We start from the raw sequence: 27,050 nt of genomic DNA on the forward strand, positions 1-27,050 counted from the left end.
GACCATGATGTCCTTTCCAGCATCCCAGGTCGGCAACATCTGCAGGACTAGCCCAGGGTAATGACTGGTCTCTCTTCTAGTGACCTTGAGCAAGCTACATAACCATAGCGAGCTGTAATCTTAATATCTGTGTAACCTCCAAGAATTCCACCAACCTCCTAGTGTACAATGAAGGAAAGAAAGCATTCATGTATGATGGGGCATGACAAAGCAATGAGGTGAATAATTGAGTTCTGAGGCATTTGTCAGTAAATCAGTTCGGTCTTCATTACTTCAAATTTGTTATCTGAGGGGAGTGTGAACTTTGTCCAGTGATAATTGCAGTTATTCAGAATGCTTCTGGAAATTTCTCTCTTGGAATTGCCTACCAATCCGCATATAGTTTTGGTTCTATTAATGATGGCAATGAAGTATGGAGCACATCATCGGTCCTGGTATCCCAGTCCTGCCTTTTTGTTTCGTGTCCTTGGGGGAAACGGTTGATGTCTCACTGAAGCATTAATTGCCCATGTGAAAGAGGAAGAAAAAGAGGATAATTCCTACCAAGGAAGGTTGTTACAAGGGAAAGCATCTTGCACAATTCCCAGCATTTAGTAAGTGCTTAGTAGAGGGTAGTTTCTTCCCTTTACTTTAATGGTCTGGTTGAGTTTGGGGGCCAGCCAAAGGTCCTTCAGGAAGAAGCGTGTATGTATATGTTGTTTACTCTTGGGATCACATTTTTAGATATGTTGTCAAAGCAGTTACAGTGGGTAATTTCTCATGAGGATATGAACAATGGCAGTTTAATCAAACAGATGCAGAACCTTCCAAAGAATCTTTGAAAGCGGACACTCAGTTGGGTGAACTCGTTCCACCATCTTGGCTAGACAAGATGCAGTTGTGAAGTAATAAAACCTTTTTACTGGCTCATACTTTAGCTATTTAAAATAGCTTAAATGTGTTCACCATGATTAAATTTTCCAGACACTCCTTTTCATTTAAATGTTTTATATCAGCTTTAACAGTGGCTCAGGTATTTCAGAATTGGCTTGAGGAAATAATGCTTGGTTGAGAGTTCATAGCTGATTGGGCTCGTAACAGTTTGTGGGAACAAGTTATAAAATTGTCAGGTCTGTGTTTACGACATCATTACACCCCAAGGCAGCTCCCTTGTCTGTTATTTTCTGAGTCATTATGAGAAAAAGTTTTCTTCACTCCAGTGACGTGATTTAGAAGAAATGTATACTTTTCTCTTTAACTAATTTGGGAACTACATATAGGATCGGAGAATACTTGAATACTTAGAAAAACAAAGTATTTATTTAATCTCGTCTACAGAATGTATTTATTCAGAATTCATTATCTTTCATGACCTCTTTTTAAATTCTTACTGTATTACTTCAAAGAAAGATTTCAAACTCGATCTTGAATTACATAAAATTAACCATTGTTTGTTGGATGGATTATCTTTTACATAGATCTTTGCAAGTGAGACTCTTAGAACTCTGTGCCTTTGCTACAAGGAAATTGAAGAAAAAGAATATGAAGAATGGAATAAAAAGTTTATGGCTGCCAGTTTAGTCTCCACCAACCGGGATGAAGCTCTGGATAAAGTGTATGAAGAGATTGAAAAAGACTTAATTGTGAGTTTTAACCTTCATAATTTGATATTCTAAACAGAATTGGAAGTTTTATTAAGTTTTATTTTTAATCTCATGCTTGAAAGATAATTCTAACTTTAGCGTTTCCAATTGGTACAATGGAACTAGGTCATTTGAGTTTCTTTTGTTCAGCAAGCAAAATAGAAATTGCCATTATGAGAAACCAAAAGACAGAAAACATTGAGATTCTGATCTGATTCTATTATTTTTATATCACTCATTAAAATGCATTATGATTTTTACATGATAACAAACCACATATTTATTACATTTTGAGAATCACTGAAATTTTTATTTTGCAAAACCTTGAAACAAGAAAAATATACCGTTTATAAGTGAAATTTCTCAAAATTTAGTACTTACTGCTTGTAGAGTTTAGATTAGAAGGATATGTTCAATAAATAGCTGGTATCGACCTTTAGTGAAAGGAAGTGGCTTGTGTCCGTGTGTGAAGCAGTAGGTATACAATGAAAGTATGTTTTTAATGTCCTTAATTTTGTACTTACATTTTTATCTTGGTAAACTAAGAAAAAAGTTTTTGAATGTTTTGGTTTTTGGTGAGTGTGAGACGCAGCAGCCTTCCCTGTCATTGCTGGCCAGCGGCCCCAGTGGAGCACCAACTGGGCTGTATAATTAGCCCTTCTTCTGTTTACAGGTTGGCAAACTGCAATTACAGAACATTTTGAGCTTACTTGCTAATTCCTGTTTTTTTTTTTTTTTTAATGTACATTCCAGCTATTGGGAGCAACAGCAATTGAAGACAAGCTCCAGGATGGAGTCCCAGAAACCATTTCAAAACTCGCAAAGGCTGACATTAAGATCTGGGTGCTCACTGGAGACAAAAAGGGTAATTCAATTTTCAGGGAAGCGCTATCTGTTAATTCATTAAATATTCATAGCTCCTATTTCCCTTGCCCAAGATGACTTTCTCAGGCTTTCCAGCCTGCACAAATACTGTCCATTTCTTTGAGACAGAGATGCTTTCTTCAAGAAAACCTTCTCCATTATCCCACTTCTCGCAGACAGCATCCTTCCGGAAACCCCCTCAGTAGCAGAGTTTATGTCTCATCACTGAGCTTCTGGTCATACCATGCTGACTGTGATCAGTCTTATCTCCCCAGCCAGATGTGGGCTCCTCTCGTGAAAGGACCATCCCTTTTGTCCGTTCTGTCCTCCCCAGCCCTTTGCCATTTGTTGGGCGCAGAATGGAACAATACAGAATGCTGATCAACAACTTTTGTTTTCTGGCCCATTTTATTGCTTGAAAACTGTAATTAAAATTTTATACCCAAGGGATGATCTTAATTTTTAAATTTAGAGCTCCTCAAGTTGTTTGGCATTGCTACCTTACTCCACAAGCCTCCTGCGGAAAATCAGATAATTTCTCTTACCCTGACATGGTTAATGGGTTACACGCTCTGATAAGCTAAGGGAAGTCCTGACCTTAAACAAATAACAATGGGTGGTAATGGAAAAAGGGGGGAAAAAATCTCCAATAAGGGCCCCCATGTGAGGGTTTATGGAAATAGTTATCTTTTTTTTTTCCCCTATAACAAAAAGATTAAACCACAGGAACCAACTGTGCTTAGTATTTCAGTGAACACTGATTTATTAAATGACCAGTTCATGTATCTGATAATATAGAACTTTCTGTAATTGAAAACATCTCAAACCAGGCTTTGACTTCACTTATTTTATCACAGAAAATGGGCTTCCCCTCCCCCCTTATTTGATTTCTATACATTGCTACAGAAAAAAGAGCATATTGGCTTGAATCTGCCTATTTCATGACTTGGAAAAAAAATGCTCATTACTAGCTAAAGTCAGTCATTCATCAGTAGGAACACTTAATTTTTTTTGTTGTAGAAACTGCTGAAAATATAGGATTTGCCTGTGAACTTCTGACTGAAGACACCACTGTCTGCTATGGGGAAGATATAAAGTAAGTAAAGGCAAAAGTAGAGCCAGTAGACATGGCAGATGCAGAGAAATGGGAGCTTAGACTGTCCCCTCAAACAGTTTTCCGCACATTTAAATGAAGCAAGAGACCCCACGTAGTTCCAAGTTATCATGGTTTGACCTTATTTTGAGCAGATTTTAGTGTTACGGGAGCTTGGGGCCTTTATTTACTCTTTCAGGGGCCATTTCTATTCCTTGGGGAGTTCTCAGTGCTTGCCTGCTGACAAAAAAAAAAAAAAAAAAGTGAGATCAAGACATCACTAGCCAATTAATCTGAATTCTCTCCGTGAGCTGCCTTTTCTAAGAATTATAATTTTGGAAGAAATATAGAAGGAAAGAACCCCACAGTTTTGCTTGGAAGGAGACATTTGGGTGGGATGCACCTCTAGACTTGTCTGGGTGGGGCAGGATATTTCAAAGCATAGCTTCTCCTGAAATACTCGAGAGCCCCGAGTCACAGCAGACCTGGAAATGTGTAAGGAAGAGCCTTGTCCTATTAAAAAGCTGGGAGTGTTTTGCACAAGCTCTTGGGCTGTGCTATCTTGACAGTTTTATTTATTCCTCAAGTCTTCTCCTTACGACACCTCTCCCAGGCTGTCAAAAGGGCAGAAGCTGTGAACATACACACTTGCTTAGTCTGGCAAGATGATGAGGGGGTTACGCTTGAGCTTAGCCAGAAGGCCGAGAAGTGATAAGATGATGAGGGAGTTGATGGTTGTTGTTAGTCTTCTAATGATGGTGACAGAACTTTTGCAAATTGTTCCAGTATATTAGGCATTCAGCTAAATTAGACAAAATCAGTAGCTCTAACATCTAAATCAGTTCTGTTTGACTGCATAAACCATGTCTCTCTGTGCTTTTAGCTTTTAAAAAATAGCGATAGACAAATAAATACTAATATGTTTACTTAAGTAGTTTCTTGGTTCCAAGTGATTTAGCTAATTGCCAGATGGTTTTATTTCTTATAGATGGGGGCCTTAATAGAGTTCTGGTCTCTCTCTAAAGTGTTGAAAATTGGGCCCTGAGCTAAATTAGAAGGTAAAATTTATGCACGTAGCAAATTTTATGATCATGCTCTTAGCTAGGTTTACCTTTCCAGAGGTCTGAATTCATCTGTCTTTGTAGATGGATGATTCCTATAGCATGGTTTGAATGGATAACTTCGTATTTTTTCTCTTCCAGTGATTTGTCTTGATCACTCCTTAATTTCAACTTGAAAATGAGCAATTAATGTAGAAAAAAAATAATAGATACCTAATCCTCTAGTGCACTGGTTCTCAACTGGGGGTGATTTTGCCTTCCAGGGAACATTTGGCAACGTCTAGAGACATCTTTAGTTGTCGTAATAGGGGAGGCGGGGTACTACTGGCTTCTAGTAGGTAGAGGCCAGGGATGCTGCTAAACATCCTACAATACAACGGACAGCCACATACAACAAAGAAGTACCTGGCCCCAAGACACCAGTAGTGCTAAGGTGGAGAACAGTGGCAGTGTGTGTCACAAGGAAAGCTCTGGACTGAGAATAAGGAGACCTGAGTTTTCATTGCCATTTTCCTATCAGTTTGGTCCAGGTCAATCACCTCATCTCCCTTGGACTAGATTTCCTCCTTTGTAACATGAAGAGTTTGGATGAGATCTTTATGGACCCTTCCACTCCAAAATTCCGTAACTCATTTTTCTATCACATGAATGCATTATATGCGGTCTTCTCAATTATTTGCTTATATAAAGCACTGAGAAATTCTCAAAAGCAAACATAACTTTTTGTGGGGGTAAGCTTCTTTTTGCCAAATAGTAGCCACTGTTTGTAATACACCAGGGGTTCACTCCAGGTATCAAAATTCAGATAAAGATTGCCTTCCTTCTGTTGCTCGTGAGCACATTTTCAACTATATCTTCTTTTAGCTGTCTTTGGCAAATAATGGTGCCCCATGGGGGAGGAATTAAGACTTAATGAGATTATGTCATCTGATTTAAAAATGGGCAAAGGACTTGAATAGACTTTTCTCCAAAGAGGATATACCAATGGCCAACAAACATATGAAATGATGCTCAACATCACTAAACATTAGGGAGATGTAAATTAAAGCCAGAATAAGGTATCACCTCATACCCTTTCAGGATGGCTCCTATCAAAACAACAACGACAACAAAACCTAAAAACAAAACAAATCAAAAAACAAAGTAACAAGTGGGGGCAAGCATGTGAAAACTGGAACCCTTGTGCACTGTTGGTAGGAAATAAAATGGTACAGCTACTATGGAAAACAGTATGGTGGTTCCTCAAAAAAATTAAAAATAGAATTACCATATGATCTAGCAATCCTACTTGTGGATATATATCCCAAAAAATTGAAAGCCAGAACTCAGAGATTTTCACACCCATGTCCATAGCAGCACTATTTACAGTAGCCAAGAAGTAGAAGCAATCCAAATGTCCACTGATGGAGGGATGAATGAATAAACAAAATGTAGTACAGCCATACAATGGAAATATTATTGAAGAGGAAGGAAATTCTGACATGCACTACAACAGGAATGAACCTTGAGGACAGTGAAATAGGCCAATCGCAAAAAAACTAATACTCTGTGATTCCACTTACAGGAGTTATCTAGAGTGGTCAAATTCATAGAAACAAAAAATAAAGTAGTAGTGACCAGGGACCAGGGGAAGGGGGAAACGGGGAGTTATTTAATTGGCATAGAGTTTCAGTTTTGAAAGATGAAAATGTTCCGGAGATTGGTTACAAAGCAGTGTGGATATACTTAATACTACTGAACTGTACACTTAGTTAAGATGATAAATTTTATGTGTTTTTTAACTACAATTAAAAAAGATTATATACCAAAAGTACCTCACAGTCAAGGGCCTGTTTATAGTCTTTTACTCTTAAACACTTAAATTTCTTTTCCCCCAGTGCTCTTCTTCACACAAGGATGGAAAACCAGAGGAATAGAGGTGGAGTCTATGCAAAATTTGTACCCCCGGTGCATGAAACTTTTTTTCCACCTGGTGAAAACCGTGCCTTAATAATCACTGGTTCTTGGTTGGTGCGTATCATTACTGTGTGCCTTTGGCTTAAACTAAAACAGTTCATTGTGGAATGATTTTAGATGGTTTCCCATATTAACTGTCAACCTAAAAATCTTTTAGCCTACAAATGAATGGACAATTTCCCAAGTTTGAGACTTAATGTGATCTATGAAAGGAATTATATCAGACTGGTAATATCCCTGGTTTAACAATCAATAGACAATTTTAATTTTCTTCTTTGTACATTTTTTTTTTTTTTAAGATTTTATTTATTTATTTGACAGACACACACAGTGAGAGAGGGAACACAAGCAGGGGCAATGGGAGAGGGAGAAGCAGGCTTCCTGCCGAGCAGGGAGCCTGATGCGGGGCTCGATCCCAGGACCCTGGGATCATGACCTGAGCCGAAGGCAGACGCTTAACGACTGAGCCACCCAGGCACCCTTCTTTGTACATTTTTATAGTAAATAGGTTTTATAATCGGAACACTATCATCCATGATATAACCCAAGAACCATCCCTCACCTGGCTAAGGTCTGGGGAATGGTACTCTTGCTATAAAAACTAAAATGGTTGTAATCCTCTGATTTCACAGAATGAAATTCTTCTGGAGAAAAAGACTAAGAGAAGTAAGATTCTGAAGCTGAAGTTCCCAAGGACAGAAGAAGAACGACGCATGCGGACACAGAGTAAGAGGTGTCTGGAAGCTAGGAAAGAGCAGCGACAGAAGAATTTTGTAGACCTGGCCTGTGAGTGCAGTGCAGTCATCTGCTGCCGGGTCACCCCCAAGCAGAAGGCAATGGTGGTGGACCTGGTGAAGAGGTACAAGAAGGCCATCACGCTGGCCATCGGAGATGGGGCCAATGATGTAAACATGATCAAAAGTGAGTCTCACCCACAGGCAATGCCACCAGAATTGCCAGAGAGAAGGGATGTTTTGTGGGGTAGTCTTTCCAAATGTCATTGCTTAGGCTTTCATAAAGCTTTCTCATCTGAAAACAAGAATATTATCTTTGATGTCACCTCCAGTTTTGTGATATTATTAAGATAAACCATTTGTTACATGACCACACATGTCCTGTTATGCTGGGTACCTTAACTGCATAATGTATAACTAGACTTAATTCAGCCTATTTTGTAATTCGTGTCTTTTTCTTTTCTTAGAGTCTCTTCCTCCTCCTCCTTGATCTATACTAAGAATATTCCAACTTTATCTTCCTCAGCAGGAGTCAGCTATATTACGTATGTCTTCTTGCTTCTTTATCATGTGTATGTCTGTGACTACTGCCAGTTTAATTCCTCTACAGTGTGTTCTGCATGTGTTCACCCTACCATAGGACTGGCATTTCTTGCTCCTTCTTTCCCCTACAGCCAGTTCTAGTTCATTTGCCATTGTGTACCCTTAACATAAATGGCTGTGCCAAAAAGGCAAGTAACTCAAACATTATTTTTATAAAGCTACAATGCTACCTTGCAGATGTACCATTTGACTGTGTGACTTAGACTTGAAAATTTTTTTGTTCCTCTGAGCTTACCAATAATAGATAATAAAAGGGATCACAAAAATTCAACATAAGTAACCTTGTATGTCCTAAGAATTTTATTAAGTTCTGTTATATGGCAGATACTTTTATATATAATAGGGAGCATCCATTTGGGATGAAAATCAAAGAAACTCAGGTCTCCTTGGAAGTCAGCAGCTTTATCCAAGTATTGATAGTACCTTTTTGTACTTTAGAAAAACTGGCATCACTTTCATTTGCATAAAAAACAATATGCAGAAATTATGTTTGTTTATAAAGAAGTACAGTGAAATTTAAGTGTCCAAAAATCTGGCCAGTTGTTAGCATGTTCCACGTTGAGTAATGTAGCCCAGTAGAAGTGGAGGGAGTTGCAACCCGCCATGTTTTTGCTGCTAGCAAGGACCCAAGGGCTCTCACGGGCTGCCTGCCCTCTCTCCCTCTCTTGGGCCTGAAGGTGTCTGCTGGCTGGTGGGTGTTTTTCGTTGGCCTAACACCCTAAGAATGAACAAGCAGCATGAGAGGGGAGACAGGCAGAAAAGCATGAGGACATGATGGGTTTGTTAAGCAACCCTGAAGGAGCCTACCAGTGAGCCATCTGAAACCACATTTTTGAAGCTTCAGGAAAATCCAGGTGTCTATATTTAGATTATAGGGGGGAAAAAAAGTGTGGCCTTATAAAGTACATCTCTTCAGTTGCTTCGAATCCCCTGTGAGCTGCAGAAGTGTTCATTTCACATACTGTCCTTGGTGTGCTCGGCAAAAACGTTGGGCTGGACATCAGGGCTTGTGGCAGGGGTTCTTCCTTCTTGGCTCCACGAGAATCTCCACATTTCCCTTTGTTGCTTGTTCAGGAAAGAAGGCCACGGTTTGGTAGGAAAGAGCAGTTTGGCAACCATGACTAGTCATAAGAATTATTTATGTGTTTTGAAAGAAATTGTAAATATTGACTGAGGCATGCAATTTATTCTATTTTTTAGAATTGCAAAGTGTTGCTGAAAACATAGGTTTGGCCAAGTCACTATGTCGCTTTGAATTTGCCAGACCTAGTATTCTGCCACTATGGCAGGATTTTGGAAGCTTCTTTTAGTTGGAAACCCTGCTGAGTTGGCAGTCATTCTCCGGGTCTAAGTAATAATACGTTGTGTTCTCCAGCACATGTTCTCTAACTGATGTCAGAACGTCTTTACTTCCATGCCTCTTAAGACCTAGATAAAATTTGTAATTCTAGAAGTTGAAACTGTGACTAAATGACTATTGGAAGGACGGATAAAATTGTGACTTTCATTTTTATCCATTCTGGAACCTTCCCCGGCAAAAAAATTCTGCCTCTTAAGGTCATGGTGGGCCATGATTAAATGCTGAAAGTTTAATATTATCTTAGTTAAAATACTTCTGATTGCAAATATTAGAGAGCTAAAGCAAGCTTAAGACAAAAAGATAATTTATTTTAAAAGATATAAAGATGGGGACACCTGGGGGGATCAGTTGGCTAAGTGTCTGCCTTTAGCTCAGGTTGTGATCCCAGGGTTCTGGGATCAAGTCCCATGTTGGGCTCCCTGCTCAGCGGGGAATCTGCTTCTCCCTCTGCCTCTCCCCTCCACTCCTGCTCTCCCAAATTAAAAAAAAAAAAAGATGTTTTGTGCCTCCCAAGAAGCCACGCCTCAGGAAGATGCTAGAACCAGGACCTGGAGCTGCACCAGGACCCCAGCTTCTGGTTTCTCCCTCTTTCTAGATGACTTTACTTCTCTGCCCCTCAGAACCCCTGAGAAAAAAAATATATCTGTCCCACAACTCAAGAATGTATAGGTTAAAATTCCAAACACAAACATGCCCGAATCTTAATTCCAAAATGTGAAAGAGACACTGATTGCCCCAGCTTGGGTTTTCAGTCAGTTAGTACAAGATACAGACCCCGTTGGGTACTTTAAGCAGGAAGTGATTAATACAGGGGACTAGGTGCTCATGAAAGCTCAGGATGGGCTGAAGAAAGTAGGTGCTAGCCTGACTCTCTAACATCTTAGTCACTCACCAGAGGAGCTTCTAGCTTTGAGACTCCTGTGAAGGGCTTTTCAGTTGAGCTTTTGTCTATCAGCATCCAGGCAGCTGGGGAGAGCATACGAACTCTGCTGAAGAAATGCCAAAAAGGGAAGGGGTGCTGGGCCCCAGTTCGCTTCTACTTCCGGAAACTTCAAGTGGCTCCTAACAATGAAACCCAATTCACCAACAGAACCTAGTGCAAGGGAGTCTGAGCAATGTAAGGTTTTTATGTGCTTTCCCACCTTTCCAGTAGAACAAGGGTGGAATGAAAGTTGGGAGGGCCAATTTGTAGTATCTGCCAATAGCAGCTGACTCAGCTGTGGCCAGGGAGGCAGGAACGCACAGTCTGCATAGACTCCTTGGATTAACCCCGTGGGCGGGAAGGATGGCCTATCAGCTGGGCAGATAATCCAAATGGAATTCACCACCCACCTGAGATCCTTCCACAAATACCTTTTGGAGGCCCCAGCATGTGCTCTTTTGAGCAACTTGTATCTCTGACATTGAATTCAGAAGCTGGGGTGGGGCTGGTGAGAGAGAGTTTTCACATATATTGTTCCATGAATGTGTTTCTTTGTTTTGCTGTGGAAACATTTTTATCACTTAAATATTTCGCCTTAAAATTAGCTTACGATTCACATATCTTCTCCCTCTGTCCCACAGCTGCCCACATTGGTGTTGGAATAAGCGGACAAGAAGGCATGCAAGCTGTCATGTCAAGTGACTACTCCTTTGCCCAGTTCAGATACTTGCAGAGACTGTTGTTGGTACATGGCCGGTGGTCTTACATAAGGATGTGCAAGTTCCTACGATACTTCTTTTATAAAAACTTTGCATTTACTTTGGTTCATTTCTGGTACTCCTTCTTCAATGGGTACTCTGCACAGGTAAGAGAATAATAATTATTATTACCTGATGAGTAGAAGTCTTATATAAATAAAACTCTACTTCTGAGAAAAACATTTCCCCTCCATACTTACAGTTTTGATGCTCTATCTCTTAATAGTTGCACAGATTGAGATTATAGATGACTTTTCTAAAAGGTTTCTGGTGCTTTAAAAATACTTTATTTTGCCTTTAAAAAGTTGGGATTTGTTCCTGACCTACTGGCTTTTGTTATATGACTTTGCCTTTATCCTAGATTTTTTATCCTAAATCACCTTGCCATTAAGAATAGTGATAACAGGGGTGCCTGGGTGGCTCAGTTGGTTAAGTGACTGCCTTCGGCTCAGGTCATGATCCTGGAGTCCCAGGATCGAGTCCCGCATCGGGCTCTCTGCTCCTTGGGAGCCTGCTTCTCCCTCTGCCTCTCTCTCTCTCTGTCTCTCATGAATAAATAAATAAAAATCTTTAAAAAAAAAAAAAAAGAATAGTGATAACAGGGGCGCCTGGGTGGCTCAGTTGGTTAAGCGACTGCCTTCGGCTCAGATCATGATCCTGGAGTCCCGGGATCGAGTCCCGCATTGGGCTCCCTGCTCGGCAGGGAGTCTGCTTCTCCCTCTGAACCTCCCTCCTCTCATGCTATCTCATTCTATCAAATAAATAAATAAAAATCTTAAAAAAAAAAAATAGTGATAACAAATTATTCATCGTTGAACATAAAAAATGATATTGTGACCAAGGCTAAAGGGATTATGTAAATTTTGGATGATTGATTTAGCCTGTTGGTTTTTGTTTTTGTTTGTGCTGAAATGGCAGTGGGGGACATATAGAGCATGCTGAAATGGTGATACAGCAGAAAAATATCATTAGTGAAAATGAACCTAAGTCAGTGCTTGTGGTTGTCCAAACTTCTGATGCCACTGCCACAGACAAATGGTATCAGAAGAGCCTCAGAAACCGAGGGCCCGGAGCAGCCTTGAGCACAGTGAGGGCCTTCCTTCTGCTCCCGTGCAGGCCTGTGTAGAGCTGGTGGTGATGAGTGAGCCCATCTCTTCTCGGCCACCCTGCGGACTGGTGTGTGCACAGCCCTGCTTACCCCTTTCAGAAGCACATTTTTCATATTCAAATTCTGCCTCACAGATGTTTAAATGGAAATGTGAGACTTGCAAAGTAAAAGAACATTTGAATGATACCTTATGTGCTTTTTGAACCAATTTCGGTTTTATGTCTTCTAATTCATTAATAAAGGGATATAAAAAGGATCAGCACCAACGTATTTTCCAGCATTATTCAAACAGAATGGACTCCTTTTCCAAAAAAGGTTTTCGTGTATATTCTCCCATTTTTGTTAGAAAGAAGGTTTGTTTCTGTGGAACGGTCTTTGATTCTGCCCATTCCACTGAACCCAGCTCACAGCTTGGGCAGATGCAGATGAGGGGTGTTTACTCTGGCAGAAGCTGCACACAGCCTGGGGCCTTCCCCACTCCGAGAGAGATGAATGCATGTTGACTAGGCGGGCAATAGGTCTTGGTTTGTGACACGGCGACTCTGTAATCTCCTCACAGACTGCGTACGAAGACTGGTTCATCACGCTCTACAACGTGCTGTACTCCAGCCTGCCCGTGCTCCTCATGGGGCTGCTTGACCAGGTAGGAGCCTCGGGCTGACGGGACACTTCAGGACGGACTGGGCACCTGTTTGAGAAGTTAAAAGCAAATACTTCAGTGCATTCTTTTGGTTTTAATTTCTTCCTGAGAAAACCCTATTACTGTCCTGTTGTTAGGCGACCACAGTAACTGCTGCACCTCCTGTATTATAGTGACAAAAGAGGATTTCTGTGCCCGGGATGAATTCATGGACAAAAGAGTTTATTATCTTCCTTTTGGACACTAAGAGTTTCTTGTTAAGATACCTGACAGTATAGTATGTCTCTATAATAATTACTTTAAAATTATTTTAATATTTCTCTAAACGTATGTGCTGAATTCCCAGATTAGTCCACATTCTATCTAGGAGCAATTCTTAGAGAAAGTGCTTTAATGAATAATTTGGAATTAACCCATCAACTCATATGTGAAAATATTTTCCAAAAAAATCAGAATATATTCCCCCAGGAGGTAGAAATAGTCTCCCTACATTTTTTTTTTTTGACATTACTATTTGCTTTCCTTCTATGAGCAGCAAAGTAATAGATCTCTACCCAGTCCCTCTCTTAATTAAATAGCAAATAATGGTGGACTAAAGTAAAGGGATTGGTCTCTGCACACTGAAAGCATTCAGGACTTACCTTGTTGAGTTTTTGCCTTCCTAAAACTAAGCTGAAACTCACTGTGAGAGATAAATTGGAATGGATCTCAGAGTTCTTTGATCCTGGATGGTCCACAACTAATTGTGTTTTTACCCTTAAGGATGTGAGTGACAAACTGAGCCTCCGCTTCCCTGGGTTGTATGTAGTAGGACAAAGAGACTTACTATTCAACTATAAGAAGTTCTTTGTAAGCCTGGTGCATGGAATTTTAACATCGATGATCCTCTTCTTCATACCTCTGGGAGCTTATCTGCAAACTGTGGGACAGGATGGAGAGGCACCTTCAGACTACCAATCTTTTGCTGTGACCATTGCTTCTGCTCTTATAATAACCGTCAATTTCCAGGTACATGGCTTCTGTCAACTGTTTTCAGTATCTGTCAGTTACTTGTGTTTCTGTATATAGACATGTGCGCATCCACCTGGCCCCCACTCTCCCTCCCACTCAGCCTCGGCTGCTTTACAAAATATGACTGTTATCTTCACCCCTTACACTGAGCACATTTCCTACTTCTCGCTTGAGCCAAGGATAGTTCCTGATTGTTCAGTATTCAAGCCAAATCATGCCTAAATTGTTGCATTCTATTTTCAGAATCTAGATCCTTTATTTCTTGGTAACGCCCCAAAATGAATGCTTTGTTTTTCTCTGGTTTTACAGATTGGCTTGGATACTTCTTACTGGACTTTTGTGAATGCTTTTTCAATTTTTGGAAGCATTGCACTTTATTTTGGCATAATGTTTGACTTTCATAGTGCTGGAATACATGTTCTCTTTCCATCTGCATTTCAATTTACAGGTTGGTATTTTCTAAATTCCAAAAATAAAGGTATAGAAAATTGTTACTAGTTTAGATTCTGACATAACTTCTAAGTAAAAACACAAAGTAAGTTATTGCTAATGAAAATTAATGTCCCGACTGGCACCTGAATGATGGCTGGGCTGGAAGTGTGGTAATGTAACAGGAAGAAAGCAAAATTAAAAACTTTGATATAATTGTGCATCTGTTCAGTTAGACGGGACCCCCGCCCCCAAATCTAATATTGGTGGGTTGCTGGGAAATTGAGTATGGACTTATTGCTGGTAGCATGATAATATAATGTTTCCAAAGCACTATCTGGAAATATGTAACAAACTATAAAACTTCTCACACATTTGGACCCAGGATTTCCACTTGGAGAAAATACCTAAAGATAAAACATACCAGTTTTTGGAAAAGTCAATTTGTACAAAGATTATACCACCGCAATTCTAATTGTTTTTTAAAAAATGGAAATAATTCGGGGCGCCTGGGTGGCTCAGTTGGTTAAGCGACTGCCTTCGGCTCAGGTCATGATCCTGGAGTCCCGGGATCGAGTCCCGCATCGGGCTCCCTGCTCAGCGGGGAGTCTGCTTCTCCCTCTGACCCTCCTCCCTCTCGTGCTCTGTCTCTCATTCTCTCTCACAAATAAATAAATAAAATCTTTAAAAAAAAAATAAAAAATAAAAAAAATAAAAATGGAAGTAATTCAAAGACCTAATAAGAATACTAGCTAATTAAGGTATGAGTCCCGTATGATGAAATTTTAGAACTCAAAAGTGGAAAACTTGCCACATTGTTAGAAAAATGTATGCAGAGCAATAAGTAAACTTAAACAGAAATAGTTTAGAAATAGTTTACAGCTGTATAAAATAGGACAAATGCTAGAATGAATTTGAACTATTTCATAGTATAAATTTTAAAATATCATGAATTGGAATTTACAAATTTCTTAGTTTATTAAATAGAGTAGCTTGGATTCACAATGGGGAAAAAAGTCCCCAGAAACTAGTTTCCGTGTAAAAGATTAGTTTGTTTGTTTTGTTTTGTTTTGTTTTTATGGCCAGTTGTAAAAAGACAGTTGCTATGGTAACCCTTGGAATTGAGTTCATTTTTACTGACTCTGTTTTAAAAAACTTAGTACCCAGTTACTTAGAATATTCCCAAAGGGACTGTTTTTATTTAGCAGTGTAAAAACACATTTAAAAAATAAAGGCCACTACTTTTATAAACTTATAGTGTAAGTACAGAGAATACTGTGATAGATTTGGCTTTAGGGGATGTTAATTATAAATATTTTAAAATTGGGTAGTTATATATGATGGTCTGGTTGTATGAATCATTATGTTCTCTGACATAAACTAACTGCCAAATACAGTGGAAAAAGCAAGGCTCTATACAGATGGACATGGGGTTTAATTCAGGAGTTGCCATGGCTAGTTCTGTTACCCTGGGAAATCTTTTTACTTCTCCACAACTTGATTTCCATGTGTGGCAAGGAGGATACTCTTCATCCCTCAGAGGTAATTAAACGGCATGACCTGTATAAAACACCTAGCATAAGGTCTGTCATACTAATGGTGGTGCGAGTTGCTACTGTTATTTGGAGTTTCCAACTAAAACTATAAATTGGAAAGTAAATTCCTGGAAAAATGTAGAAGTACAGATTGCCTAACTTTGCATGTTTACCTAATACAATGTCAACAAACTCTTTTTTCCTTATTTAGTTGTTCAATGATGTACATTTGCCTTCCTCATTTTGCTTTGTTTAGTCCTGTTTTATTTTTTTTATTTTTTATTTTTTTTAATTTTTTTTTTTTATTTATTCATGAGAGACAGAGAGAGACGCAGAGGGAGAAGCAGGCTCCCAAGGAGCAGAGAGCCCGATGCGGGACTCGATCCCAGGACCCTGGGATCATGACCTGAGCTGAAGGCAGACGCTTAACCATCTGAGCCACCCAGGCGCCCTGTTTAGTCCTGTTTTAAAATGTTCATTCCTTCAGCAGTGATGGGATGTTTTGGGGAGGCCAATCTGTGAAACTTTACCATAGATAATCATTTAAGGCTTAAGGAATATTCACTCTGCCCTTAGGACGAAGGACCCCTGGGATTCACTCTCTGTTTTTACAGGCACAGCATCAAATGCCCTGAGGCAGCCATACATTTGGTTGACCATCATCCTGACTGTTGCAGTGTGCCTGCTGCCCGTCGTTGCCATACGGTTCTTGTCAATGACCATCTGGCCATCAGAAAGTGATAAGGTACAGAAAAAAATAGTATTCTCCTCATTCTGAGTGCCCCTCACAGAAAGCAAAGCCTGTCCCCAAAGCAGCTTTCCTGAAAAATTCTAAATCCATGGCAAGTTTGGTATGAACGTTTTTTAATACTACTTCTCTTTAACTCCATCTTGCAAACAAGTCCTGTGGGACTGGGATTTTTGTTCGTGTGCTTTTTATTTTAAACATTATCAAAGGGAGAGTAGTATAATGAACCCCCATCCCCTCAATTTAACAATTATAATATTAACATTTTCCCCTGCAAAGAGTTGGGGTTTTTCTTCATTTAAAGAAAAATGCCACCTCTTTTGGCAGGATCCTCTTGAGCTACAAGTTGTTCAAATAATGTATCACTTCAGCTCGCATACTGATTAAGCGGGCTTTGGTGACTGAGCAACTTAAGTCATCTAAGGTGACGGAGCACCTTAATGTCTGTCAAAAAAAGCCTGGGGTTCTTTCCATTGCTCCCCTCTGCTATCCTCATTATAGCTTCAGCTTGGAGCTGGGGGTTGGCTACTGCAGATCTAGGCATCTCCTGACACATCACTATCCAGGGGAGGCCAGGTGCTTTCCCTTAGGAGCCCGGGAACTGGGCATGGGAGGGCCCTGCCCACTTCTCACAGGCCTCTGGAGCCAGACCAGGTCACCTGGCTGGTGCTGAGCAAGGCAAGTCCCCTGGTCCTGCTCCTGGGAGCGCTGTCCACACCTCAGGAGGGATGTGGCTATATGCAGGAAAGGGGTACTTGAGTAAACTCCGTCTTCATCAGGAAGGAGAGAGGATGTTGGGCAGGCAACCTTCAGCATCCCCTAGACTGCCCTTTTCCACTGACAAGAAGATGCAGGAGCAACAAGGGTTTTCCCTTGAACCTGTCCCAGTCTGACTGGTCAGTGGGAAAGAACGTGGGAATGTCGGCTCCCGTTTTCTAGTTCGGAGACCTTGGGAGTGCTCCATAACCTCTCTGGGCTGCCTCATCTATAAAAGGAGGCCGGCGATGCCGCCTCCCCCGGGACAGCCTGGACTAGGTCCCCCGTCCGTGTGAGCGCCCGCCCAGCTCCCCTGGCCAGTTCTCCTCCGCCCTCACACACCTGCGAGGTCCTCGTCAGCCTGGCCCCTCTCTCCGGTTCTGCAGATTCAGAAGCACCGCAAGCGGTTGAAAGCCGAGGAGCAGTGGAAGCGGCGGCAGCGCGTGTTCCGCCGGGGCGTGTCTTCGCGGCGCTCGGCCTACGCCTTCTCGCACCAGCGCGGCTACGCCGACCTCATCTCCTCCGGGCGCAGCATCCGGAAGAAGCGCTCTCCCCTGGACGCCGTCATAGCCGACGGCACCGCCGAATACCGGCGCACCGTGGCCAGCTGACGCACCTGCCGCAACAATCACACACGTACAGATGTCTATTTTTTTACGAAAGGCTCTCAGGAAAAACTGACTTTGTCACGAGGATGTTAAAGACCACAACCTTCATCACAAGCTCCTTGGGCTGCTGGACTACTGCAGTAGCGAAGAATACCTTCCCGAAAGTCCTATTACTCAACTGCTCGTGTTCATCAAGATCCAAAGGGAACGTGTTAATCCAGTCTCCATCTAGGACAACAGAATTAGGAAATGTCTTATATTTCAATTCAAAGGGTACTCATTATAAAATCACATTTAGATCATCCTGTCTGGGATCTTCAACACGAATTTTCCAGAGGTTGCTTTCTTCCCCACAGGCTAACTTTTTAACAAAGATCTTGTATTTATAATGGCAAGGACAAAAAAATTCATGGATGTTCATCAGCTGGAAGCAAAGTGGTCCAAAGACTTTTTCCAGAGTTGATAATGAGCTGCGTGGTTTTCTCTTCTCCTTATATTGGTTTAATAGTTCAAGGAAAATCACTTCACACTTCATAAGTACAGGCGTACAGGCCTTCCATCTGCTCAGTTTACTGCCAGGTTAAAAGTGTGCATCATGTACGTTTACTCTTACTTTGCATAATATTTTAGCCACTTCCTTCCCTACTTTCATTTTTAAAAGATGTGTTTAAATATTTATGGGCTTTAAAAAAAAAGTTCTTAAAAACTAAGGACAGCAGGGGGTGCCTGGGTGGCTCAGTCGGTTAAGCGACTGCCTTCGGCTCAGGTCATGATCCTGGAGTCCCTGGATCGAGTCCCGCATCGGGCTCCCTGCTCGGCAGGGAGTCTGCTTCTCCCTCTGACCCTCCCCCCTCTCATGAGCTCTCTCTCTCTCTCATTCTGTCTCAAATAAATAAATAAAATCTTTAAAAAAAAAATATTAAAAAAAAAACTAAGGACATCAGTGATAAATTGTGATATTTTGGTATAGCTTTCTTCTGAAAAGCAAACACTATGCCTGCCTATATGTATGTTATAAGAGACCTGAACAGAGGCCTCACATTTTCACTTGTCTTATGGCAGCCACATTTCTAAGACTAACAGCGTATCCTTCAAAAATGGAAACTATCCTCAAAGAGGCAAGAGTTATTTTTCTAGAGGCTTTTCTCGTTCTGTTTTTCACACTCTAGTTTTCATGTTCTAGTGAAGATACAGAAGTGTTTTCAAGAATTCTGTTCTTTACCATTAGGCTGTGAATGTTCACAATATCTGTCCCTTTGAATTTCCTGTAAGAAAATCACAACATGTATATAGTTCATATTCTAGGTGTGATAAAAGAATGTATGGCTCTTTATCCTATGGAAGTAAATTTCTGGAAGTTTACAACTTTATCTTGTAAATAAAAAAAACCTAAATTGTTTTCTTTTTTTTGGTAAAGCAAAGTTTGCTTGTATAATTCTCAGTTTTCTCTCCTGTTTTATAAATTGTGGGAAAGGTCGACAATGCAAATGTGTCAAAGACTTACACTGTTGGGTGCAATATTAACAATTTTAAAATGCAAATTGCTTTGGATAAATTATTTCTATATTCTGTAAATCTGAGATTTAATGTATATTTTTGTTTAAAAAATAAATGCTTTAGTAAAATCTTTGGAAAGTATCTTCTAAGTAGGGTATATGACAGAAGAAGCTAAGGCCTTGCAAGGTTTCTAAAGGAACACAGGGGTCCTCTTGTGGTGAGAAATAAAAGTTGGGGGCAGGGTACTAAGTATTAGGGGAGAAGTGAGTGAGAAAAGGCCATTAGACTTTAAAAGTCCTGGACAGTATGTGAAGCTGTGACCCCCACTAAGGAAATGGGACTATGCCACAGACTTTTTTTTTTAGAGAGAGCATGGGTGTAAGTTGCAGATTCAGCGCAGAGCCCGATGGAGGGCTCTATCACGGACCCTGACATCATGACCTGAGCTGAAATCAAGAGTATGATGCCTAACCGACAGAGCCACCCAGGTGCCCCAGAACTATGCCACAGAGATGGAGGTTCTCTGTAGGACATCAGTGGGGGACTTGTTTAGGAGGCACAACTGCCAGCAGATGAGAGAGTATCAGCCTGGTGGTGCTTTCTAAGGTGGGAAATTAGGACCCCCCTCTTCGCTATTCCACAATTGACAGTTGGCTTGTGGAGCAGAACTTCATGTCTATGTCTATGTCAGAGCAATCCTTTGGAAATGAGGTGAAAGGACACGGGATAGATTAGACTCTTCAAGAGAAATTGTAGCAGAAAAAGTTCTGAGCAGACCTGGGATATGGTCCCTTAAAGGGGGGGGGGCACTTTTCCCCCCAGGATGTCCTACTGTATTTAAATTGGTTGAGGAATATATGTTTTTAATCAAAGAGCACCACCTAAAGGTTCTTACGGGACTCCAATGTGATAGCAAAACCAAAACACCCCAATGTACTCTATTTTAGCAGTTGTTGCCTTCATGTGATGTGAATGAAACTTGGGAAAATTATAAGACAGCTTCGAAGAGTCCCGTCAGAATCTGCTAGAAAGTTATGGCTACAATAAAACTTCTGGTGCATTTATAATTACAAAAAGGCCCGTCAGAAAACACTGTAAAAATGATTTCTTGACTTAAATTGACATTTCTTCGAAGATCTATAAGTGCCAAAAAGTATATAAAACATCCTTGCTGTGTCGCTCTCTGTCAAATAAATACATTAAAAAAAAAAAAATCCTTAACAACGTTAGTCATCAGGGAAATGCAAATCAAAACCACAATGAGCTACCACTTCACACCCACCAGGATGACTATAAATAAAAAAGGAAGGGCACCTGGCTGGCTCAGTCAGTAGAGCGTAGGACTCTTGATCTCAGGATTTTGAGTTCAAGCCCCATATTGGGCCTAGAGCCTACTTTAAAAAAGGGGGTGGGGTGGGGAAATAAGTGTTAGCAAGGACCCTGTGGAGAAACTGGAACCCTCATCCACTGCTGGTGGGAATGTAAAATGCTGCACCCACTGCTGAAACAGTTTGGCAGTTCCTCTAGAAGTTAAACAGAATTACCATATAAACAGCAATTCTCTGAAGTGAATACATATATACACTGCAAAACCTTGAAAACAGGTACTCAAATACTTGTACATGAATGTTCACAACAGCCAAAAGGCAGAAACAACCTAAATGTCCATCCACAGCTGAGTGGATACACAAAATGGGGGATATCCATATAATGGAATATAATTTAGCCATAAAAAGGAATAAGGCCAGTTCAAGATGGAGACATAAGCAGATCCTGAACTCACCTCCTCCCATGGACACACCAGATCCACAGCTCCATATGGAACAATTTCCTCTGAAAACAAAAACAAAAGCTGAGGGACTCGTAACATGGGGCAAACCACCCACAATGAGGTGGGCAGGCAAGGCAGAGATGTAATCTTGCTGAAAACCCCACCTTCAGCATTCAAAATCCAGAGCTCCTCATGAGGAGTGAAGGGTTTGAACCCCATATCGGGAAACCCAACTTTTAAGACCTACCCCTGAGAAATAAGCCCCTAAAATTAGAGCTTTGAAAGCCACCAGGGTTTGCATCCATGAGGCCCAAAAGGCTAGTGTACAAACTGAGAAATGGCTCAGAACGGGCTCAGGGCCCCTAACAGGGCCTCTGGCCTCCCCTGCACACCAGAGCCCAGTGCAGAAGTAGCCAGACTTGACATCAAACAGGCTTACTGCTCTTAAAGCATTGGCCTGAGAGGCAGACATCTTATTTAACACACATCTGGGGGCCTGCTGGGGTACTCTCCAAGGATGGCGGCCAGTGGAGACTTTTTAATCTAGGTACCATCTTCATGCCGTCCCCCCGTTGCGCTCCAGCGCACCAGTATCTCCCAGAGGGGAGCTTTTACATGCACCTGGCACCATTTTTACACCTGGTGCCCCAGTTTTTGCAAGCGCCCACCCAGTGGATGCCCCTTGATCGCCTAGCTCTAGAGGCCGGCAGGGCCTACATTCCGGGGACCCACAGGACTCTAACAACTGGAGAGACAAGTTCTCGGCCGGCTACCAGGGTACTGCACAGCTGGCAGACTGAAATACATGCCCAGTCTGTCTGTGATAAAGGACTATGTGCTTGTCCTGCAGCGTCGGCCTGAGGGCAGGCCTCTGGTTTGGCACCCATCTAGAAGGACTCTCAGGGCAGGGAGGCTGGTGGACGTCATGTTTACCCTCTTTCTCTGCCTCCCTCCAGTGTGTCCGTGTCTCCCAGAAAGGAGTTTATACCCTCATTTGGTGCCCTGATTTTTGCAGGTACTATGAGGTGACACCTCTAGATTGCCAAGCATGGGTCACACAGGACTGTAACCAATAGAGAAAGAGTTTTTAACTGTCTACCATTTCCAGAGCACAGCAAGAGGCAACAGTCCGAGGAGCCGAGTTTTTCTGTGAAAGAGGCCTATGAGTTAATTTCCACAGCTACGTCTAAGGGATAGACTTCTGATCCAACACACATCTGAGGGCCGTCTGTAAACCGTTCCAGAGACCTCAGAGGGCTAGCTTTATGTTCTCCTTCTGCCATGCTCCAGAGTGCCAGCATCCCCAGGGGGCAGTTTGTACACAGGTCTGGTACCAGTTTTTATGCCTGGTACCTGATTGCTGTGACCACCACCTAGCGGATGGCCCTTCACTGCCTAGCTCTGGTGGCCAGCAGGATCTGCATTCCTATAGCCCATAGGACTGTAACAAGTGGGGAGGCCGACTTTGGCGGGCTACAAACTCCAGGACACAATACACACACGAGCTAACACCCCCCCTGGCCCCCACTCCCCACGCTTTCTGTGATAAAGGACTATTTGCTTGTCCTGGAGCTCTGGCCTGAGGGGCAGGCTTTTGGTTTGACATACATCTAAGGACCTTCTAAGATGCTGTACTGGGACAGAAGTCAGGAGATGCCACCCTGTACACTCTATCTGCCTTGCTTCAGATTGCTGTTATCTCCCAGAAAGGAGCTCATATAGTTGTCTGGTACCCCAATTTTTGTGACTGACACTCAGGAGACACTTCCAAGGTGCCCAGCGTAGGTAGCCAGCAGGATTAATGCTTGTAGTCCTACAGGACTGTATATATTTGTATGGTTTAAGAGCTGCTGCCTGAGGGGTCTGACTTATAATCAGCCTGAATCTAGTTGTTGACCTAGATCCTCCTCTATGGGACAGCTAAAGAATACAATCGATGAGCTGAAAAATAACCAGAGGGGTTCAACAGTAAACTACATGAAGAAGAAGAAAGGATGAGTAAACTCAAATACAGGGCAGTAGAACTCACCCAATCAGAGCAACAAAAAAGAAAAAAAAAAAAAAAACCCAAAAAACAATGTAAAAAAGTAGATAGCTTAGAGAACTTAAGAAACAACAAACAGACCAATACTTGCATTAGAAGGTTCCAGAATAAGGAGAAAAGAGAAAGGGGCAGAAAACTCATTTGAAGAAAGAACAGGTAGCTGAAAATTTCTCTAACTTGGGGAAGGAAACAGACATCCAGATCCAGGAAGCCCTGAGAGTTCCAAATAAGAACCTGAAAAGACTCAAACCAAGACACATTATAATTAAAATGTCAAAAGCTAAAGACAAGGAAAGAATTTTAAAAACATCAAGAGAAAAACAATTTGCCACGTAAAAGAGATTTCCCCTGTACAATCAGCAGATTTTTCAGGAGAAACTTTGCAGACTAGAAGGGAGTGTCAGGATGTATTCAAAGTGCTGAAAAAAAACCTTCCAAACTTTCAACCAAGACTACAGCGCCTTGGCAGTGTTTTCATTCTTAATTTAAGGAGGAATAAAGAGTTTTCCAGACAAGCAAAAGCAAAAAGGAGTTCATCACCACTACCCTGGCTTAGAAGAAAGCTTAAAGGGACTTCTATAGGCTGAAATGGAAGGGTGCTAATTAGTAACAGGAAAACACAAAAGTATAAATCTCACTAGTGAAGGTAAAAATATAGTGAAATTCAGAATCTAATGTAAAGGTGGTGGATTAATTGCTTAAAAAGCTTGTATGAAAAAAAAAAGCTTGTATGAGAGTTGAAGCACAGAAGTAGTAAAAATAGCTGCAACTATAATAATTTAATGAGGGATACTCAAAATAAAAAGACTTAAACTGAACAAAAACATAAAACTGGTGGGGGGGGCAGTTAAAAATGTAGAGCTTTAGAAGGTATTCAAACACGTAAGTCGTTATCAAATTAAATTACTGTTATAAGTTATGTGTAAGCTTCATGGTAACCACAAAGCAAAAACCCAGTCGATACACAAAAGATACAGAGAAAGAGAATCAAGCATACCACTTCAGAAAATCACCAAATCACAAGGGAAGAGAATAAGGGAATAAAGAAAGGAACAGAAGAACTACAAAACTGCCAAAGAACAATTAGCAAGATTACATTAAGTACATACATATCAAAAATTACTTTAAATGTAAAAGAACTAGGGAAGCCTGGGGGTCGGTGCTCAGGTCATGATCCCAGAGTCCTGGGATCGAATTCCACATAGCTCCTTGCTCAGCAGGGAGCTTGCTTCTCCCTCTGCTTGTACTCTCTCTCTTTCTGACAAATAAAATCTTTTTTAAAAATGTAAAAGAACTAAATTATTTAATCAAAAGACACAGAGTGGCTGAATGGATAAAAGACAAGACCCATCTATATGCTACGTACAACAGCTTCACTTCACATATAAGGACACACACAGACTGAAAGTGAAGGGATAGAAAAAAACAGTCCGTGCAAATGGAAACCAAAAGAAAGACGGGTGACTATAATGACATCAGACAATATAGACTTTAAAACAGGGGCTATAATAAGAGACAAAGAAAATCATTACATAATGATAAAAGGGTCACCCACCAAGAGCATATAGCATTTGTATTTATGCACCCAAAAATAATAGCAAAAATATATAAAGCAAATATTAACAGAAATAATGAGAGAAATAACCAGCAATACAATAATACTACAGTACTTTAATACCCCAGTTTCATCAATGGATAGATCATCCAGACGGAAAATCAATAAGGAAACACTGGCTCTAAAAAATCCATTAGACTAGATGGATGTAACAAATATATACAGAACATTCCATCCAAAAACAACAGAATAAACATTCTTCTCAACTGCACAAAGAACATTATTCAGGACAGATTACATATTAGGCCACAAAACAAGTCTTAATAAATTTAAGAAGATTTAAATCATCTCAAGCATCTTTTCTGATCACAATGGATAAAACGAGAAATCTATTACAAGAAGAAAACTGGAAAATTCACAAATATGTGCACACTATACAACATGCTACTGAACCACCAATGAGTCAAATAGCAAAAGAGAAATAAAAAGTGCCTTGAGACAAATGAAAATAATACAATATACCAAAACTTCTGGGATGCAGCAAAAGCAATTCTAGGAGGTAAGTGCAGAACAATAAATGCCTACCTCAAGAAACTGGAAAAATCTCAAAAACAAAAAAAAAAACACACAAAACACCTAACTTTACACACCAAAGAACCAGAAAAAGAGGAACAGAGCTCAAACTTAGCAGAAGAAAAAAAATAACAAAGATCAAAGCTAATATAAATGAAATAAAGACTAAAAAAGCAATAGAAGGGGCACCTGGGTGGCTCAGTGAGTAAAGCATCTGCCTTCGGCTCAGGTCACGATCCCAGGGCCCTGGGATCAAGTCCCTCATTGCATCATTGGGCTCCTTGCTCAGCGGGGAGTCTGCTTCTCCTTCTCCCTCCCCTTCTCCCTCTGTGTGCTTGAGTGCTCTCACTCTCTCTGTCTCTCAAATAAATAAATCTTAAAAATAAAATAAAAAAGCAACAGAAAAAGGTCAATGAAACTAAGCTGGTTTTTGAAAAGATACACAAAATTTACAAATCTTTAGACACACCAAGAAAAAAGTGGTACCACAGAAATACAAAGGATCATAACAGAGTACTATGAAAATTATAGTCCAACAAATTGAACAACCCGGAAGAAATGGATAAATTCCTTGAAACCTACAACCTACAAAATTTAATCCTGAAGAAACAGAAAATCTAAACAGACCAATTTACTAGTAAGGAGACTGAAGCAGTAATCAAAAACCTCCCAACAAACAAAAGTCCAGGACCGGAGAGCTTCACTGGTGAATTCTACCGAATAATCCCAATCATTTTAAAACTCTTCCAAAAACAGAAGAGGAAGAATACTTCCAAATTCATTTTATGATGCCAGCATTACCCTTATAGCAAACCAAACGAATATACTACAAGAAAAGAAAATTACAGGCCAATATACTTGATGAACATAGATGCAAAAATCCTCAATAAAATATAGGCAAACAAAATTCAAGAACACTAAAAGTACCATACACTATGGTCAAGTGGGATTTATTCCAGGGATGCAAAGATGGTACAACATCCACAAATCAATCAATGTAACACAGCACATTAACAAAATGAATGATGAAAATCATACAACCGTCTCAACAGATGACAAGAAAGCATTTGACAAATTCAACATCCATTTATGATAAAAACTCTCAACAAAGTGGGTATAGAGGAAATGTACCTCAACATAATAAAAACCATATATGAACCCACAGCTAACATGGTACTGAAAAAGCTGAAAGCTTTTCCTCTAACATCAGGAACAAGACGTGGATGCCCACTCTCCCCACCTTTACTGAATACAGTATTAGAAATCCTAGCCAGAAAAATCAAGCAAGATAGAAAAATAAAAGGCACCCAAATCAGAAAGGAAGAAGTAAAACTGTAACTATTTGCAGATGACATGATATTATAGAAAATCCTAAAGACACCATCAAAAAAACTGTTAAAACTAAAAAACTCTGAAGTTGCAGGATACAAAATCAATATAGAAAAATCTGTTGCATTTCTATACACTAAGAACAAAGTAGTAGAAAGAAAAATTAAGAAAACAATTGTATTTACAACAACTGCATCACAAAGAATACCTAAGGAATGAATTTAATGTACACTACGTGCACCCCAATGTTTATAGCAGCAATGTCCACAATAGCCCAAACTATGGAAAGGGCCAAGATGTCCATCAACAGATGAATGGATAAAGAAGATGTGGTACATATACACGATGGAATATTATGCAGCCATCAAAAAACCCCTGAAATCTTGCCATTTGCAATGACGTGGATAGAACTAGAGGGTATTATGCTAAGTGAAGTAAGTCAATCAGAGAAAGACATGTATCATATGACCTCA

At 40.6% G+C, this 27,050-nt stretch overlaps 1 protein-coding gene and 1 long non-coding RNA gene across 3 annotated transcripts in view; one reads left to right on the forward strand and one right to left on the reverse strand.

Annotated features, from left to right (window-relative positions):
• The window catches only part of ATP8B1 (ATPase phospholipid transporting 8B1), a 121,712-nt gene extending 103,793 nt beyond the window's left edge, over positions 1 to 17,919 (forward strand). The window contains exons 18-28 of the mRNA XM_021686141.2: positions 1,458 to 1,622; positions 2,376 to 2,487; positions 3,507 to 3,582; positions 6,518 to 6,650; positions 7,229 to 7,517; positions 10,857 to 11,080; positions 12,641 to 12,724; positions 13,484 to 13,729; positions 14,042 to 14,180; positions 16,311 to 16,441; positions 17,587 to 17,919. Of these exons, the coding sequence (XP_021541816.1) occupies positions 1,458 to 1,622; positions 2,376 to 2,487; positions 3,507 to 3,582; positions 6,518 to 6,650; positions 7,229 to 7,517; positions 10,857 to 11,080; positions 12,641 to 12,724; positions 13,484 to 13,729; positions 14,042 to 14,180; positions 16,311 to 16,441; positions 17,587 to 17,811 (1,824 nt within the window). The 3' untranslated portion in view covers positions 17,812 to 17,919. The remainder of the gene's footprint in view (positions 1 to 1,457; positions 1,623 to 2,375; positions 2,488 to 3,506; positions 3,583 to 6,517; positions 6,651 to 7,228; positions 7,518 to 10,856; positions 11,081 to 12,640; positions 12,725 to 13,483; positions 13,730 to 14,041; positions 14,181 to 16,310; positions 16,442 to 17,586) is intronic.
• Positions 8,988 to 13,618, reverse strand: LOC110576888. Of its 2 annotated transcripts, none has more exons than XR_006541210.1 (3): positions 12,269 to 12,793; positions 10,186 to 11,072; positions 8,988 to 8,998 (listed from the first exon to the last, which is right to left on the reverse strand). It is a non-coding gene; the product is annotated as an uncharacterized LOC110576888 (long non-coding RNA). The 2 variants fall into 2 exon arrangements; XR_002480085.2 differs by lacking the exon at positions 8,988 to 8,998 and adding an exon at positions 13,548 to 13,618 and having other exon boundaries at positions 9,726 to 11,072; positions 12,269 to 12,769.
• Positions 17,920 to 27,050: the final 9,131 nt, after the last annotated feature.

This window comes from Neomonachus schauinslandi, chromosome 14 (assembly GCF_002201575.2).
Source record: "Neomonachus schauinslandi chromosome 14, ASM220157v2, whole genome shotgun sequence".
Taxonomy (NCBI): Eukaryota; Metazoa; Chordata; class Mammalia; order Carnivora; family Phocidae; genus Neomonachus; species Neomonachus schauinslandi.